Source organism: Schistocerca piceifrons, chromosome 4, assembly GCF_021461385.2.
Source record: "Schistocerca piceifrons isolate TAMUIC-IGC-003096 chromosome 4, iqSchPice1.1, whole genome shotgun sequence".
Lineage (NCBI taxonomy): Eukaryota > Metazoa > Arthropoda > Insecta > Orthoptera > Acrididae > Schistocerca > Schistocerca piceifrons.
In genome coordinates this window covers 645334845-645350075 of record NC_060141.1, presented here as the reverse complement: position 1 = coordinate 645350075, position 15231 = coordinate 645334845, and the positions used below count along the sequence as shown (strand labels likewise).

At 40.5% G+C, this 15231-nt stretch overlaps 1 protein-coding gene across 1 annotated transcript in view; it reads right to left on the bottom strand.

Annotated features, from left to right (window-relative positions):
• The window catches only part of LOC124795275 (glutamate receptor 1-like), a 504894-nt gene that overhangs the window by 114803 nt on the left and 374860 nt on the right, over positions 1 to 15231 (bottom strand). Inside the window, exon 6 of the mRNA XM_047259221.1 lies at positions 10014 to 10134. Coding sequence (XP_047115177.1) covers positions 10014 to 10134 — 121 coding nt within the window. The remainder of the gene's footprint in view (positions 1 to 10013; positions 10135 to 15231) is intronic.

The following is a 15231-nucleotide window of genomic DNA, read 5'->3' as shown; positions in this document are numbered from 1 at the left end:
TTCAGATGCACCCAATTTTTGGTACAGAGCCTGACGTACATTTTTGCAGTGATAGTCCTGCAAAACGTCTTGACAGTACGCTAGTACTTTTGCAAGTGTCCGAAAAACATCGAATTTGCCACACATTAGCGATTATATCCCTGCTAATTCGTCCTTTTTTCTTGTATTTCTGCGTATTTATTTTCTCGTTTTTGCGACCTAAAGCACAATTTTTCTTATTGGTGGCACTTTGAGGTATTTATTTAACGCATTTTAAGTACTTTCTCCCAGTTTATTAAATAAATAATAGACTGAGTAATCTATATACATAATCGGCAAGTCGATGATAAATGCATGGAGGATAGTATTAACTGAAACAACTAACCATTCCCTTTCCTGTTCCACTAGCAAATTTACGAGAGGAAGCGAATGTTTGTAAGCGTTTGTACGAGGCGTAATATCTGTTATATAGTCATAAAATCGTAGAAAAATAGGTCTACAGAATCAAGCCTTAATTATAAGGCGTCTAGAAATTTTTAAACATATACAGTGTCTCTTAATAATATGATAACTATAATTAGAGATACACGGTATGTACACATGAAACGTTATTATCCCCCCTTTCACATATTTTTCTTTGCATCCGTAGCAACAACATTAATTCACCCTCGCTATTACACTATCAACAAACGGTGAAACACAACAAAAACTCTTGATATTATAAACTTCAAACGCTGCAGAAAGCACACACGCACAGCGAAGTCCCGAAAACACGTGACAATCCTGATTTAATGTTGACAACATGCGCAGAACGCAATGCTCACTCCAGAGATATTTACTCTATGCTGTGCTCCTGCGATTTGATTGTTCCGGTGTAGTGTGTTCGATCACTTTCGATCCTCTTTGCAGTGCGCGGATTGATGCGCCCTCTGGGATTCCGTGCGGGAAGGCGAATGGGAGTCTCAGGCAGAGAGAGAGAGAGAGAGAGAGAGGGGCGAGCGAGCCTGGGTGGAGCGACGCCGAAAGACCGCGGAAGTCGCGTCGGCAAGTGGTGTGAGTGTGGCAGTTGCATTGGGGCCGGCCGAGCAGCGGAACTGGAGGTGCTGCAGTGACTCGCTGTCGTTCGTTCGTTCTGTTTACGAGTTCAACTTTCCTCACGCTGTGGCTACGGGCTGGTGTTATTCTGGTCATTACCTTATTAGCGGCATTTGGTTAATATTGTTAAAGGTGAGCTGTTAGTTTGTTGGATCTTCATCTGGTGGAGTTACAGCGAGACTTCTTTCTGTCGTATTCTGCCTTGCGCTGCTGAGCAGTGAGTGTTCCCACGTCGCATGTCGAAATACTGACTTGTGCCCTGGTTGATTTACGTATGAACTGGAGTGCCTATGTGGGAGTGTTTGCTTAAGTTGTTGATGAAGTGCTTCACAATACTCTTACTTGAGTGTCTTTAAATTGCATTTCAGTTTGTTACTGAACTTATGTCAGTTAAGGGACGCCCAAATTGTCACGCTAGTCAAGTAAAGTTTTAGTCTACTGTGACACCACTGTTTACCTGTTGGATTAAAATTAATTCAATCTTAACCACAGCTAGGAATAATTCAAGGCTGATTGTAAGTGCCGTGTGTGTTTGTTTGTTTGTTCTTTTCTCTTACGCACTACTGTTGAGCGTTAAACTGTTTTGGAAACCCCTTTGACGTCATTTAACGGTGTGGTTTAGAAAGAGTTCTGTGGGTACCGTTGTTAACGGCTCCTGTTGCAACGGGGTTTCTGGCCCACACAGGTATCGCGCGCCAGGGGTTTAGTGCCAACCGCCAACAGTGCGGTAACCTGTTATCAGTCCGTTTCGAATCACCGTCTGGCCTACGACTGTTGATATATTTCTGTGGTATAATTCTAATGGAGGCACTGTCTTGTTAACTTGTCTGAACTGGATGTGCTTGCCTTGTAAAACAGTTCATTACTGATTCTGAGTAGTTTAATCGGTGGTAGGGCACTCGTTATTCTGGACCTGACTGTACTTGGCATTAATTGCATTGTCTTGGTAAATCTGTGTGCTACGTAAGATTATAACGCATGCGTCATTGTGGGTAATATTTACCATTTAACTATATGAGTTGGTTCTGTGAATCATTGTGGCACACAAGGTCACGTAAGACAGTGCTGTAGTGGGCATATATTGCTATACGTCTGTGATGTTATTTCCTGTAAGCCACTTTACCCATTAGGTTATGGAAGGCTTAAATACAGTGACCAGTTTGGTGATTTTCTGTGTTTCGTAATAACATGTTAGAAGCATTAAAATTGTGGGAAAGGTTTAAATCTCGTATTTGCAGATTGTTGGATGTTAGATAACTTGTTGATTCAGGTTAAATCAGCTGATGTACATTTAAATTGAACAAGTTATATGTCATTATGTTGTTAGCAGTACCTTGCATCAATTTTCTTGCGTAATAAATTAAATTTTATATTCTATCCTCAATTTGTTGCTCAGCCTTCCACTCCAGCAGCCCCTGTATCCTGCTCCCAACCATATCACAGTGCTATATCAGACACTAATTGCAGCAGTTGGCGTCCAGCCTACCTCAGCTTTGACACCCGTCCCACTAAATCAGTGCATGCATCCAGACCAGCGGGGGTTATAACGGTACTTTGCGGGCAGGCGTCTCAATTAGCATCATATTAATTAAAATCGGGGATAAATAGACTTTATTTTGGAAGAATTAAAAAGGGGAAAGTAATACGAAATTTTAATAACTGCACAGTATTACTAAGAAGCAATATAATGAAAAGTAATAAAGCAAAGTAGCAAAGACCAAGCGGGACTGAAAGAGATAGGGGCGCGTTTGTTTCTTAATACATATAAAAGAACATGTAACACATTATTGAGCTCTCTACCTTCAGTTATCGTGATCGGGCTAGCCGATGAAAAAGTGGTACGCGACTGCGAAATTCGTAAGGAGATTATTTGAAGACTCTTGAAGCACGTTTAAAATACATTACGTGTGACGAAGTGATCATAGACGTTTATTGTCGGGTGAAGTGAAAATGATTCCGACAACATAATTCTAACTTTGTGTTACCTGGGAAAAATACTCTTGGGAAACTATTATGGTTGTGGAACCCACGAAAGTTGTACGCAACGGAAAACTATAGTTTACGTAATTCTGCATTTTATAAAATTGTGAAACACGTCTGCGCGGGACATTAAGGGAATCTTATCCTTGGACGGTTGCGGGGATAACTGATACAAACAACGCGCCAGCATAAAAGTAGTTCGCTTATTAACTACCAGATGATAATTAACGGGTACCTAAAATACTAAAAACTGTGCATACACCGTTAAATTGAACCCTGCGTGGGAAAGACAGTCACATCGAACATTTCGAGAGCGAAGAATAGACATTTAAGTGCCGAATTGAGAGCCTGGGTCGTGTAAATTTTTGGACATTATATGACACGCGTTATTCGGAACACGATATTGACCATTCTAATACTGAAAAGAAGGATAGCATCATCGCCTCCAATCCCGATTCATATTTCATATTTAGTCAGTGAAAAGAAAAGTGTTAATAAACAAATTACATTTCAATTTTATGCACGATTTTGGCTACATTACGAAGTCTTGACTACATGATAAACAATATCTGTGGAAGTTTTATACAACGTATCGTCATAATATTTAGCCAACCAATATTGTGCGACACCAAAAATGTAAATGCATGAAATTGTTCTTCCAGTGGATGTATAATGCGAGTGCGACGAACTATATTGAGAAACTGAACATCCATTACGTACTTGCATGTTTATCTGCGAAAATGGTCCTTGTCGGTACATCAGCATAGAGATCGAATAGAATCGCTGGAACATTGCAAACCACTCAGATTAATCGAACATCTAAATATACATAATGCTGGTAACACCAGGATGTGTTCTTTCTCCTCACCCCCGTGGCAGTAATTGAATTAAGAGCCAGCCGGGAATAACATTTAAATCAACTGACGACAATTGAGCTAGCGTCATGAATTTTCAAACGTCCACTGCCATGTATGAAGATGAGTGACAACACGAGTGCTAACGTCGATCGAGGGATGTCGTCGTGATGGTATTGAATGACATTGAGCGATCACAGGGTGCAACATCATACTGCCAAGTGCGCTCATACTTTCTAGTTATTTATAAATTTGACTCCATTTTGTAATACAACAACACCTCACTCTCGCTCAACTCGTAAAATTTCAGTTGGCTTCCTCCTTTTCTTGTCGGTATTCCACTTTTTTTTGCTAGGCACTGTGTTTGTAAAAAAGTCAGTGGATGATTACTAGAATAAAAGCAAATAAAAATGTTCCTCTGGGCATCCATCACCGAGCAGCATGCACGATGATCGGTGGCCACCAGTGGCGGCTCATGAGTACATATTCTGGATGTTCACAAATTCTGAGATTCAGATAAACATGAGAATTTGAAAATAACAGCATGTGCTATATAACAATCACGCTTATCAGCATATTTATACCACTACAGCCGCAGATAATAATAATAATAATAACAATATGCACAACCCGTCTGAAAAAAGAAAGAATGATTTTTGTGGACTTTTGTTTTTTTGTGCATACTTGAGTACAATTTAGTGCAACAACTATATAATGTTTAATCTTTCGCTAATTCCTGTTTCGCATTTTTGTGTAAGTGTGAGTTGTCGTGCTATTTTATTTTTTTGAACGAATGTGCAGACACCTAACACAAGTATTAGTTAACGAATTAACTTATGGGCTGAAAATCAGACATTCTTACGTTGCACCCACACAACAACTTACGCTTATTATGTACTTCTTTGTTAAATGATCCCTTATAGTCACCCTATTTCATTCTGTCACTTTCTCAGTCAACAGATCTGGTCTGGGATGCCCTAGTTCCTTTGCGGCATAGTTTCCCTGGATATTTTTGTTTTGATAGCACTTCAAACAGATTCATCAGAGTTCCTGCAGAGTAAACGACCAACTCCAAATACAAACTGCCATTGGTGTAAATGCTTAAATACAAGTAGTACTGTCTACCATCATTGAAACTTGACTAGAATTCAAATGAGGCGCTGAGAACCATAAGGACTAAAAGTACACTGTCTTCGATCCCACATCTAAGAGAATGCCAAAGAAACCGAGACAGCTTTTCGAGAATTGTTTATGTATGGAACCTGACCCACCATACGATCAACAGATGTCAGAAACACGAATAAATTCTATAGTCTCATAATCGACGATTATTTGGTTTATCGTTCTCAACGCCTGAAATGGATTAATATATGATAATATCCTAAACTTAATATAATACATCTCATTCAGAATCAGACAAAATTTTCTATCAGTATAACTGTAACATATGCTGACGTCCGATCTAATTTTACTATATATCGAGTGAATTGACATATCTGAGGAGTGTGCTTCTGACTAGCAGGATTAATGCCAAGTGGAAGAGGATAAAAATCTTCTGCAGTGTACTACCACTTAGTAGCACTGAGATAAACTTGTATTTGATTGGTAAGGGCTAGCTGTGCACTCTGTGAATCGTGCACATTGTTTATCAAAGCTGTAAGCATTTGGCCCATAATGCAATTACATCACGCCAGTTGCACATGCGCAAAAGCTCCTTAAAACGTGCTCAACTGAAAATGTACTGGTGACCCTGATGCCAAGTTTCACAAAACCTAGAAGATGAGCGATGTAGCGAAGCACGATAGATTTAGTGCCATGTATTTTACATTACCGCATCTACATTACGTTTAACAGCATTCAAAGACAAATAACCAATAATTCCGCAAGTTGTCAAAATTAGGGTGTTTACTTGCTCTTGTTCTCTTACACAACACCCGCCACTGGTGGCCACGTGAGAGGAAATGGTTAGTTTGCACTGTAGCGTAATTCACATGTGACAACCCCATAACATGCAATGGTGAGGTCTTTAAATGGTATTCAGATCATATATATCAGTACACAGATGTCACAGGTACAATGTTACAAGTTGATGATGTCGCTGCTAACTGTAGTATCTGCAATCCCAAACAAAGTAGGTGCTGACAAGTTTAAATGCTGATGCACTGTCAGTCGAATAAGTCATAGATGCCAAACTACTACTACGAGTTAGAATATAGAGTAAAGAAAAGGTGCCTAATTTATAGTACTTGTAGGTTTAGAGAAAGCTTTCGATAATGTGCAAGGACTGTGTTTTTCGAAATTTTAAAGGCAAAACAACAATAGAAAGTTATCTACACCTAGTGCAGAAACCAGACTGCAACTAGGCCCATGATAAGAAAAACATGAAAGGGAAGGAGTGGTTGAGAAATGTTACTCAGTTGTACATAGAGCAAGTTGTAAAGGTACTCTAGCAGAAATTTAGAAAGGGAATTAAAGTTGACAGTGAAGAATTTAAGAATTTTGAGACTTGCTGATGACATTTTAATGCCATCAGAGACGCAAATAACTGGAATGAGCAGTTGAATGGAAAGTATAATGTTTTGAAAAGGGGCTATGACATGAAAACCAACAAAAGTAAAACAATTGTAATGAAATATTGTTGAATTAAATCAAAAGATTCTGTGAGAATTAGATTAGGAAATGAAACACTGCAATTAATAGTTGACTTTTGCTATTAGGGCACCAAATTAACTAGTGATGGGTGATGTAGAGAGGATCTAAAATGTAGACTGCCAACAGCAAAAATATCAATTCGGAACTAGAGGTATTTGCTAATATAGAACATAAATTTAAACATTCGAATAACTTCTTTGACGTTGTTTGTGTGAGGTTTGGTTCAAAATGTTCAAATGTCTCTGAGTACTATGGGACTTAACATCTGAAGTCATCAGTCCCCTAGAACTTAGAACTACTTAAACCTAACTAACCTAAGGTCATCACACACATCCATGCCCGAGGCAGGATTCAAACCTGCGACCGTAGCGGTCGCGCGGTTCAAGACTGTAGCGCCTAGAACCGCTCGACCACTCGGGCCGGCTGTGTGTGGTTTAACGTTGTATGGTGGTGAAACGTGGACGATAAACAGTTCAGACCAGAAGAGAATGGAAGTACTTGAAACGTGGCGCTTCAGAAGAATGGTGAATAGTAGAGGTAGAACGAATAACTAATGTGGATGCAGTGAATAGAACTGGTAAAAAAAGAAATGTATGACGTAACTTGCCAAAAAGAATAGAAAGGTTGTTAGGACATTTGCTGATGCTTTTAGGAGTCGTAAATTTGCTAATGAAGGGAACTTTAAAGAGTAAAAATCTTAGCAGAAGACCAACTAATGAACACAGTACGCAGGTTCAAATGGATGTCGATTGCGGTAGTTACTCAGGCATGAAGAGAGATGTAAGAGGACAAACAGTCATGGAGATGTGTATCAAAGTAGCCTTCGAACTGAAGACGATAATATCAATATTCTATCCTAATTATCGACTCTTCGCTCCATAAAACCATCCTGTATTGCGACCCATTTAAAACCTTTGTTCACGCCCTCCCCTTCATCTAAGTCACTATGTCACGATTCGTCAGTGGCGTTTGTAGCAGAACTGCTGCAGATAAGTTCTATACTAAATGACAACAATGTTTCAGAACGGTGGCCCATGCCAATAACTTCATTACGCTCATCCTGGACATTTTTAGATATATTGTTTCTTCCGGTCTCCGTCACGTAACAATGGAGTGGGTGAACGCATTTCTTGTTGGATTTTTCAGATCAGTCATTTGAATCAATCACAAGTTCGGTTATACAACGACAATTGACATGTAAATACAATTGGGGGAGAATTGTACCAGAGAAATTTATCAGACTACACTAACCAAGCGTCACTTAGAAAACTGAGTACTGGCTGGTTCCCGTGTGTTGTTAGTTAGAATGTAAATTACGACATGTTAGGTTTGTGAAAGCGAAAGAAAAAATAAACAGGAGTTTCATAACAATGTTACATAGTCCGTACAAGACGTCACAGAAAGGGTAAGTAGTGCTCTGTAGTAATCATTAAAATAAATGGTTTTTGCTTTGCTCTTACTTTTAATATCTCAGGAGAATAAACTCCAAGGCTAGTCTAGGAACATATTAGTTCCTTCGACAGACATCTCGAGTAATGATCATGACGGTATAATTAGAAAAATGCAGATGTGATTAGATGCTTACTGACAATTTACATTCCCATTTGCCACTCGCGAATAGAAATTTGGGGGCAGGGGGAGACTGTTCTCCATAGCTAAAGTTCGTTTGGTTCATCGATACTACAAGTCGATAAAGAATTGTATAAACCACAACTACGGTCTCGTTTTCCTTCATCCTTAACTTCTATTCTTACAACTTACAACTTGTCCGAACATTTTAAAATAACTGAAGTAAACTATGTTTGGTATTGATAGCTATGTGCTGACCAACACATCTGTAAATGGAAACAATGTTCAGAATAGAGTGAAGTGTTTCCATTTACTCTTATTATCTTCGTATTATATAACTGATGTCCATAGTGATCTATTTTAAAAGGTGAGTAAAGTACCACTAAATATAGCTGATGAAATGTGTCATTATCTATAAATCTGTGAATATTTTTGTCATTTCAGTGGATATTTACATTGGAAGAATTTTCCAGAACTGTAACACATGTTAAGGCAACGTTGCTAAGAAAAAAAGATAGACGATTTTACTTAATCCTCGCACTTTTATCGTGTGTTTCCTTGTACGAAGCAGATGTACGAGTAAGTTGAGTGCAATTTCGGTAGCTTAATCATCATCTATTTCAGCATAATTAGTCGAATTCGTTATTTCAGGATGACAACCATACTTTCTGCATATCATTTAATAAATTTGTATTGTATCTTTTAAATGAGTTTCAGCGAAAAAGCATGAGATGCTGGCGGCGGATGGTTCGGAGTGGAGCAATCGACCACTATCCGTGTTCTTTCGTTAACTGTATTACAACAAAGTCAGAAACGCCCCTGCATATTCTATCCCATCATTTCCCTCGCTTTTCGTAATATTTTAAGTTGAGAATGGCGTGGGTTTGATCGGTTATTGCTTTCGAACAATGACGTCGGGCATTTTGCTCACTGGCCTTATCCAGTACCAATTAAAAGGAAACTTTCCAATGATGGACCATAATTAGGTAATCTCAATTAAAGCAACAGAAGTTTTAATGAGCTGCATTGTTCATCACTGTGGGTTGCCTCGGTGTCGCAGCTGTTGAGTACGAAAAATCACATATTATCTTGTTAGCTACTAATTAATCGGCCCGTCGATAAATCTTTCCAGTGAATTATTCATTTAGAGGCAAGAGGTAACTTGTAGGGAAAGACTTGTGGAACGATCTGAGAATGACTGAACTTAAGTACGTACTACCTTTGTACAGCTTGTCGTTGTTTTTAAGAGTGCAATATTTTTTTATATTGCGATATTATAGCCAGCTTTTTCTCGCACCGTAACGTATAAGTCTCCAATATTTAGAATATTCCACCTGAAAATTCCTCTGTGACGAATCCCTTTCGACTCCCTCTTCCCATGTTCTTTAAGGAAATCTTCTTTATTTGGTGGAACCCATCATTTCTCACCCAAACGGTATACATTTCCGTACCGTCTCAACCGATTTGATTCGATTTCATCCGTTACAGTCTTGATTAGTAAATTTGACTCAAATGAGCACCAGAAATCACATCCACAGCACCCTTTGGGCTGTCTGAATCAGAACGTCAGGTTTATTATTCTTACATACACACTCTGCCAAGACGAACGTGGAAGTCTCCGAATCAGGTAGCAAGACTTGAAGCCAAACCAATATAAGCAGCTAGATACCAGTTAGGCCGAAATAATCTCTACTAAAGATAGTTGCTGTATTTATTTCCTACGTTTACTTCCACAGGTAGGATTTCCAATCATCAATGTTCTACGCAGCGTTTATAAGCTGAACCAAGTGTTTCAGTACAGAAACGATAACGAAGTTCCACGTAGAGAAGTTAAGCAGTGGTACTGTGCACAATGTGACGTGTGTCGGCTGGCGCTTGACTCACCAGTCCGCTGAGCAGGTAGTGGTAGGTCCTCTTGCCCAGTGAAATGTCGCGTACGTGAGTCACGACGATCTCCTTCGCCATCTCCGTGGGGCAGTCCAAGACAACGTACTTGTTGGTCCACCTGCGACAAACAGCTTTGTCAGGTATATTCCATAACACATTTTCGGTTACTTTTTAAATAATCAGCTTCTCGAGATTTTGAACTGAAGTTAACGTTGTGCAGATGTTACTGAACGATATAAAGGACATAAAATCCCGTCTAAGGCCTGCGATCGTTTCTATGTTAATAATTGGCAACCAGCTGACTTCTTCAACTCTGCCTGTGTCGCAGTTATAGCCATATGTTATTGGACACTTTCTTTGAGTTGTCAAGGCTGTACGCCTGGTTGGTTAGGAAGGAGTTGAAGTTTGTGATTTCTGAAGATGAGTGTAATCCCGAAACGCGTAACATGTTCTAATAAGAGTCAATTGAACATCTTATGACTTTATTGCGATTGGACAGCATTGGTTGCCAATTATGTTACTGAACAAATCATCAGACCGTTATACTGCATAATTTGCATTACATTTGGCTTGCGCACCACAACGCAATCGTCAGGGGAATCTAGTACCAGCAAAGACAGCTAACGCCAATGGAGTTAATAATAAATAGCACACTAGTGGAATATCGTACAAACTTTGTTCTGTAATGCCATAAACGATGTGACTTCGGTCGTCCACGGAAGACCATTAGAATATGAAGTGGGAGAGTGATCTGAATGCCTTGTCGTGTCGTGGAGGCCGAAGAAGACGCTACTTAGTCCGTCTTTGATACCCACGTTGGCCCAAAACCCAGTGGGTTTCTGAACCATAGTGTTCGATTGCCATGGGTCGCCCTACACCCCCGGTAAGAGAAACTGTCTGGACAGGGGAGCCGATAAAGTTGTCAGGAAGCAAGTCAAGACTGAAAATACAAGGGGAACTGGAGACTTTTCACGACGTCTGTCGTCAGAAGGGCTATAAGAATTTCTTTGCGTAAACACAATAAAGTGATGTAATGGAGATTAAAATTTATAACAGTCGCAAGTTTGTATCTTGGTACGGTGTCTACACCGGCTGTCGCGGGGCTCAGCAGTAGCAGGGTACACACAACGAAAACATTGAACATTGCCCTATGGAGCGGTGGAGTGTACATCAGAGGTATCACAGCCAGTATCACGGCTGTATAAGCACGAGACTAGCGACAATACGGTCGGTGTATGGCCTGCCAACTGTAACACCGCAGGTAAGATACACCTTTGGAGCAAGTCTTCAAACTCATTAAGAGATAGTCAAACGTACTTGGGCTTCACAGTTTTGTCTAGGATATCTCAGAACTCAGTCAAAACTGGCTCAGATCTCCTAGTCTCGATAAGGCTTTTCGGGAGTGTTTCCCGTAGTTACCAGGCAAAGACTGGAACTGGAAATTCCTCTCGTATACACACTGATTTTCATCATTTATGCTCAGGATGTTCGTAAATTCCCGTTAAAAACTTCTAGGACTTGCACGAAGTAGTGGTCGCATAACATTTTGAACAGGAACTCATGTCCGAAAACGAACCGTTTCCGTTCTGCGATGGTTTCAGTTTGGATGTGTAACGCGACCACGTCTGCAGAGGGAAACAGAAAAGACTCAGAGTTTAAATTCCAATTAAATCATTACGCTTAGCTGCATATAGGAGTTGATATACATCAACGGGGACAGGTGAAAGTTTGTGTCCCGACCGGCGCTCGAACCCGGGATCTTCTGCTTACATGGCAGACGATCTATCCATCTTTTCTTTTAATTTTTTTTGCATTGTAAGACATCCGTTCAAGTTGGTCTTTGATTCCTTTACTCAGTTCTTTCATTACAGAGGGCGAGCAACCCTCTGACTGAACGCGCTGACCTACCGCGCCAGCAATCCATCTGAGCCACCGAGGACACAGAGGACAGCGCGACTGCAGGGTCTTATCTCCGATACGCCTCCCGTGAGACACACATTCTCAACTTATAGTCCAGCACTAATTCTTTACAGACGAATGGAAAAACTGGTAGAAGCGGACCTCGGGGAAGATCAGTTTGGATTCCGTAGAAATGTTGGAACACGTGAGGCAATACTAACCTTACGACTTATCTTAGAAGAAAGATTAAGAAAAGGCAAACCTACGTTTCTAGCATTTGTAGACTTAGAGAAAGCTTTTGACAGCGTTAACTGGAATACTCTCTTTCAAATTCTGAAGGTGGCAGGGGTAAAATACAGGGAGCGAAAGGCTATTTACAATTTGTACAGAAACCAGATGGCAGTTATAAGAGTCGAGGGGCATGAAAGGGAAGCAGTGGTTGGAGAAGGAGTGAGACAGGGTTGTAGCCTCTCCCCGATGTTATTCAATCTGTATATTGAACAAGCAGTAAAGGAAACAAAAGAAAAATTCGGAGTAGGTATTAAAATTCATGGAGAAGAAGTAAAAACTTTGAGGTTCGCCGATGACATTGCAATTCTGTCAGAGACGGAAAAGGACTTGGAAGAGCAGTTGAACGGAATGGACAGTGTCTTGAAAGGAGGATATAAGATGAACATCAACAAAAGCAAAACGAGGATAATGGAATGTAGTCAAATTAAATCGGGTGATGCTGAGGGGATTAGATTAAGAAATGAGACACTTAAAGTACTAAAGGAGTTTTGCTATTTAGGGAGTAAAATAACTGATGATGGTCGAAGTAGAGAGGATATAAAATGTAGACTGGCAATGGCAACGAAATCGTTTCTGAAGAAGAGAAATTTGTTAACATCGAGTATAGATTTGAGTGTCAGGAAGTCGTTTCTGAAAGTATTTGTATGGAGTGTAGCCATGTATGGAAGTGAAACATGGACGATAACCAGTTTGGACAAGAAGAGAATAGAAGCTTTCGAAATGTGGTGCTACAGAAGAATGCTGAAGATACGGTGGGTAGATTACGTAACTAATGAGGAGGTATTGAATAGGATTGGGGAGAAGAGAAGTTTGTGGCACAACTTGACTAGAAGAAGGGATCGGTTGGTAGGACATGTTTTGAGGCATCAAGGGATCACCAATTTAGCATTGGAGGGCAGCGTGGAGGGTAAAAATCGTAGAGGGAGACCAAGAGATCAATACACTAAGCAGATTCAGAAGGATGTAGGTTGCAGTAGGAACTGGGAGATGAAGAAGCTTGCACAGGGTAGAGTAGCATGGAGAGCTGCATCAAACCAGTCTCAGGACTGAAGACCACAACAACAACAACAACAACAGTCCAGCACTATATTCATAGTACCCCTGCACATTATGCTCTTTACTCGCGGCTTTTTCTTGCCGATTCCCGTAAGAGTTTGGGCACTGTTTATGCATCCGCACAGAAGAAGATGGTGAAATCTCCGGTGAGTCTTAACTATATATATATATATATATATATATATATATATATATATATATATATATATATATGAAGATGGTATCTGCTCTTTTGGACATATCTGAAAGAACAGAAACTATTTTCATATATATAAAGTCTCAGAGTTGCTCCTTCTAGAATGCACTACGGTAGACGGATGATGTGTACTACGTCAGACGGTCACCTTATGTCACATAATGTCTTGCTGCGAGATTTACGAGACTGCTGTAGAGACAGAGGATGATATGATGTTACGCATTCTGGCCTCTGCGCTAGAAATTGAAGAGACGCCAGGTGTGATGGAGAGTGCGTACCAGAACATGCTTTGTGGGCATACTGCACGGAACCACGTTTTTGGTGACCACATCCAGCCGCTGTTGAAACGCATCAGTAGTGTTCTGTACGTACAGGATGCTGGGTTTCTTTTTGTTTTGTTATAATGTAAACACATAATGTTCAAGTGTTAATACAAACAAATGTGCTCAAGTGATAAATGGATGTTTCGATATGTTTCCTCTGGAATTTAACTAATAATTACACTGCGTCATGCCTAACTCAATTCCTCAAGCAGAAATGGATGAGTTAAACATCTGAACTGAATCGGTACGTTTCCATACTTGGGTTCCTATTCAAAATATTTTGTACTCTCTCCGAGAAATTTGTAACAGGAATTTCCGAGAACCCTGCTATAGTGTCCCAAAAAAACACCTACATCGCTTAGTATGTTGTGTGGGAAAGCATACCGATCGGTTTTCAAGTATGGCGCTAGAGAGCGTCAACGTCTGAGATGCTGAAATGGATGTGCGTTCCACATTATCAATAAACCAAACATGAAAAACACCATGCTGTCTACACTTCAGATGGAGTTTTAAGTGCGTACCTCCTACGTCAGTGCAGAGTCTACATCGGTGGTGCTGAGCCTAACGCACACGAGCCAATACGTACGGTGTCATTGAAGTACGAAGGTTGTCCATAAAGTAAGTTCCGATCGGTTGCGAAATGGAAACCATAGTGAAAACCAGAAACGTTTTATTACCAACAGTTAGGTACACCTTCCACCCACTTCTCTACATAGTCACCGCCCCAGCTTCAAGTGTTGTCGTAGTGTTGTCAGCTTTCCACTATTCACGTCATAGAAAGCAACCACCTGTGCTTTCGGCCAATTATCTGTACTGGTCTGTAGCTCGTTGTCTGTGGAAAAATTTTGTCTTCATAGCCAGCAGTTCTTGTGCGCAGAGATGAGACTCAGAGGGAGCCAATACGGACTGCACTGTGTGTGATCAAACACTTCTCATGGGAAACGCTGCAGGAGCGTCTTCATTGCTCCTGCAGTGTGCGGCCGAGAATTGGAATGAAGAAAGAACTGCTCGACAGTTGTGTTACGTGGGCTGCATGACAAAGGCGAAATCGCTAACCAGGCCCTCATACTTGGCACGAGACGCTATTCCCTACTCATGTTCACGTGCTCACTTTTCACTCAAAACTGAAAAGAGCGACGCGACATGATCGCGTGCATACTAGAGACACTGCGCAACACATCTGTGCAAAGCTTTACCGGATTTTCCCAGTGATTTCTATTTCGAGACCGATCGGAACTTACTTTCTGGACAACCCTCGTATTTCAGTTGCTCTGTGGAATTGAGCAGAAATGTCCTCCGCTGAGGTTAAAGGTGTGACATACACTATATTCTTCATACTACGCCTTATAAAATAGTCGAGAAATGTCCATCTAGTGACTCTGCTCGCCATGGAACTAGTCCATCTCCACCAATCCATCTGTTTGGTTATGCGGCGTTGAGATGATTCCAC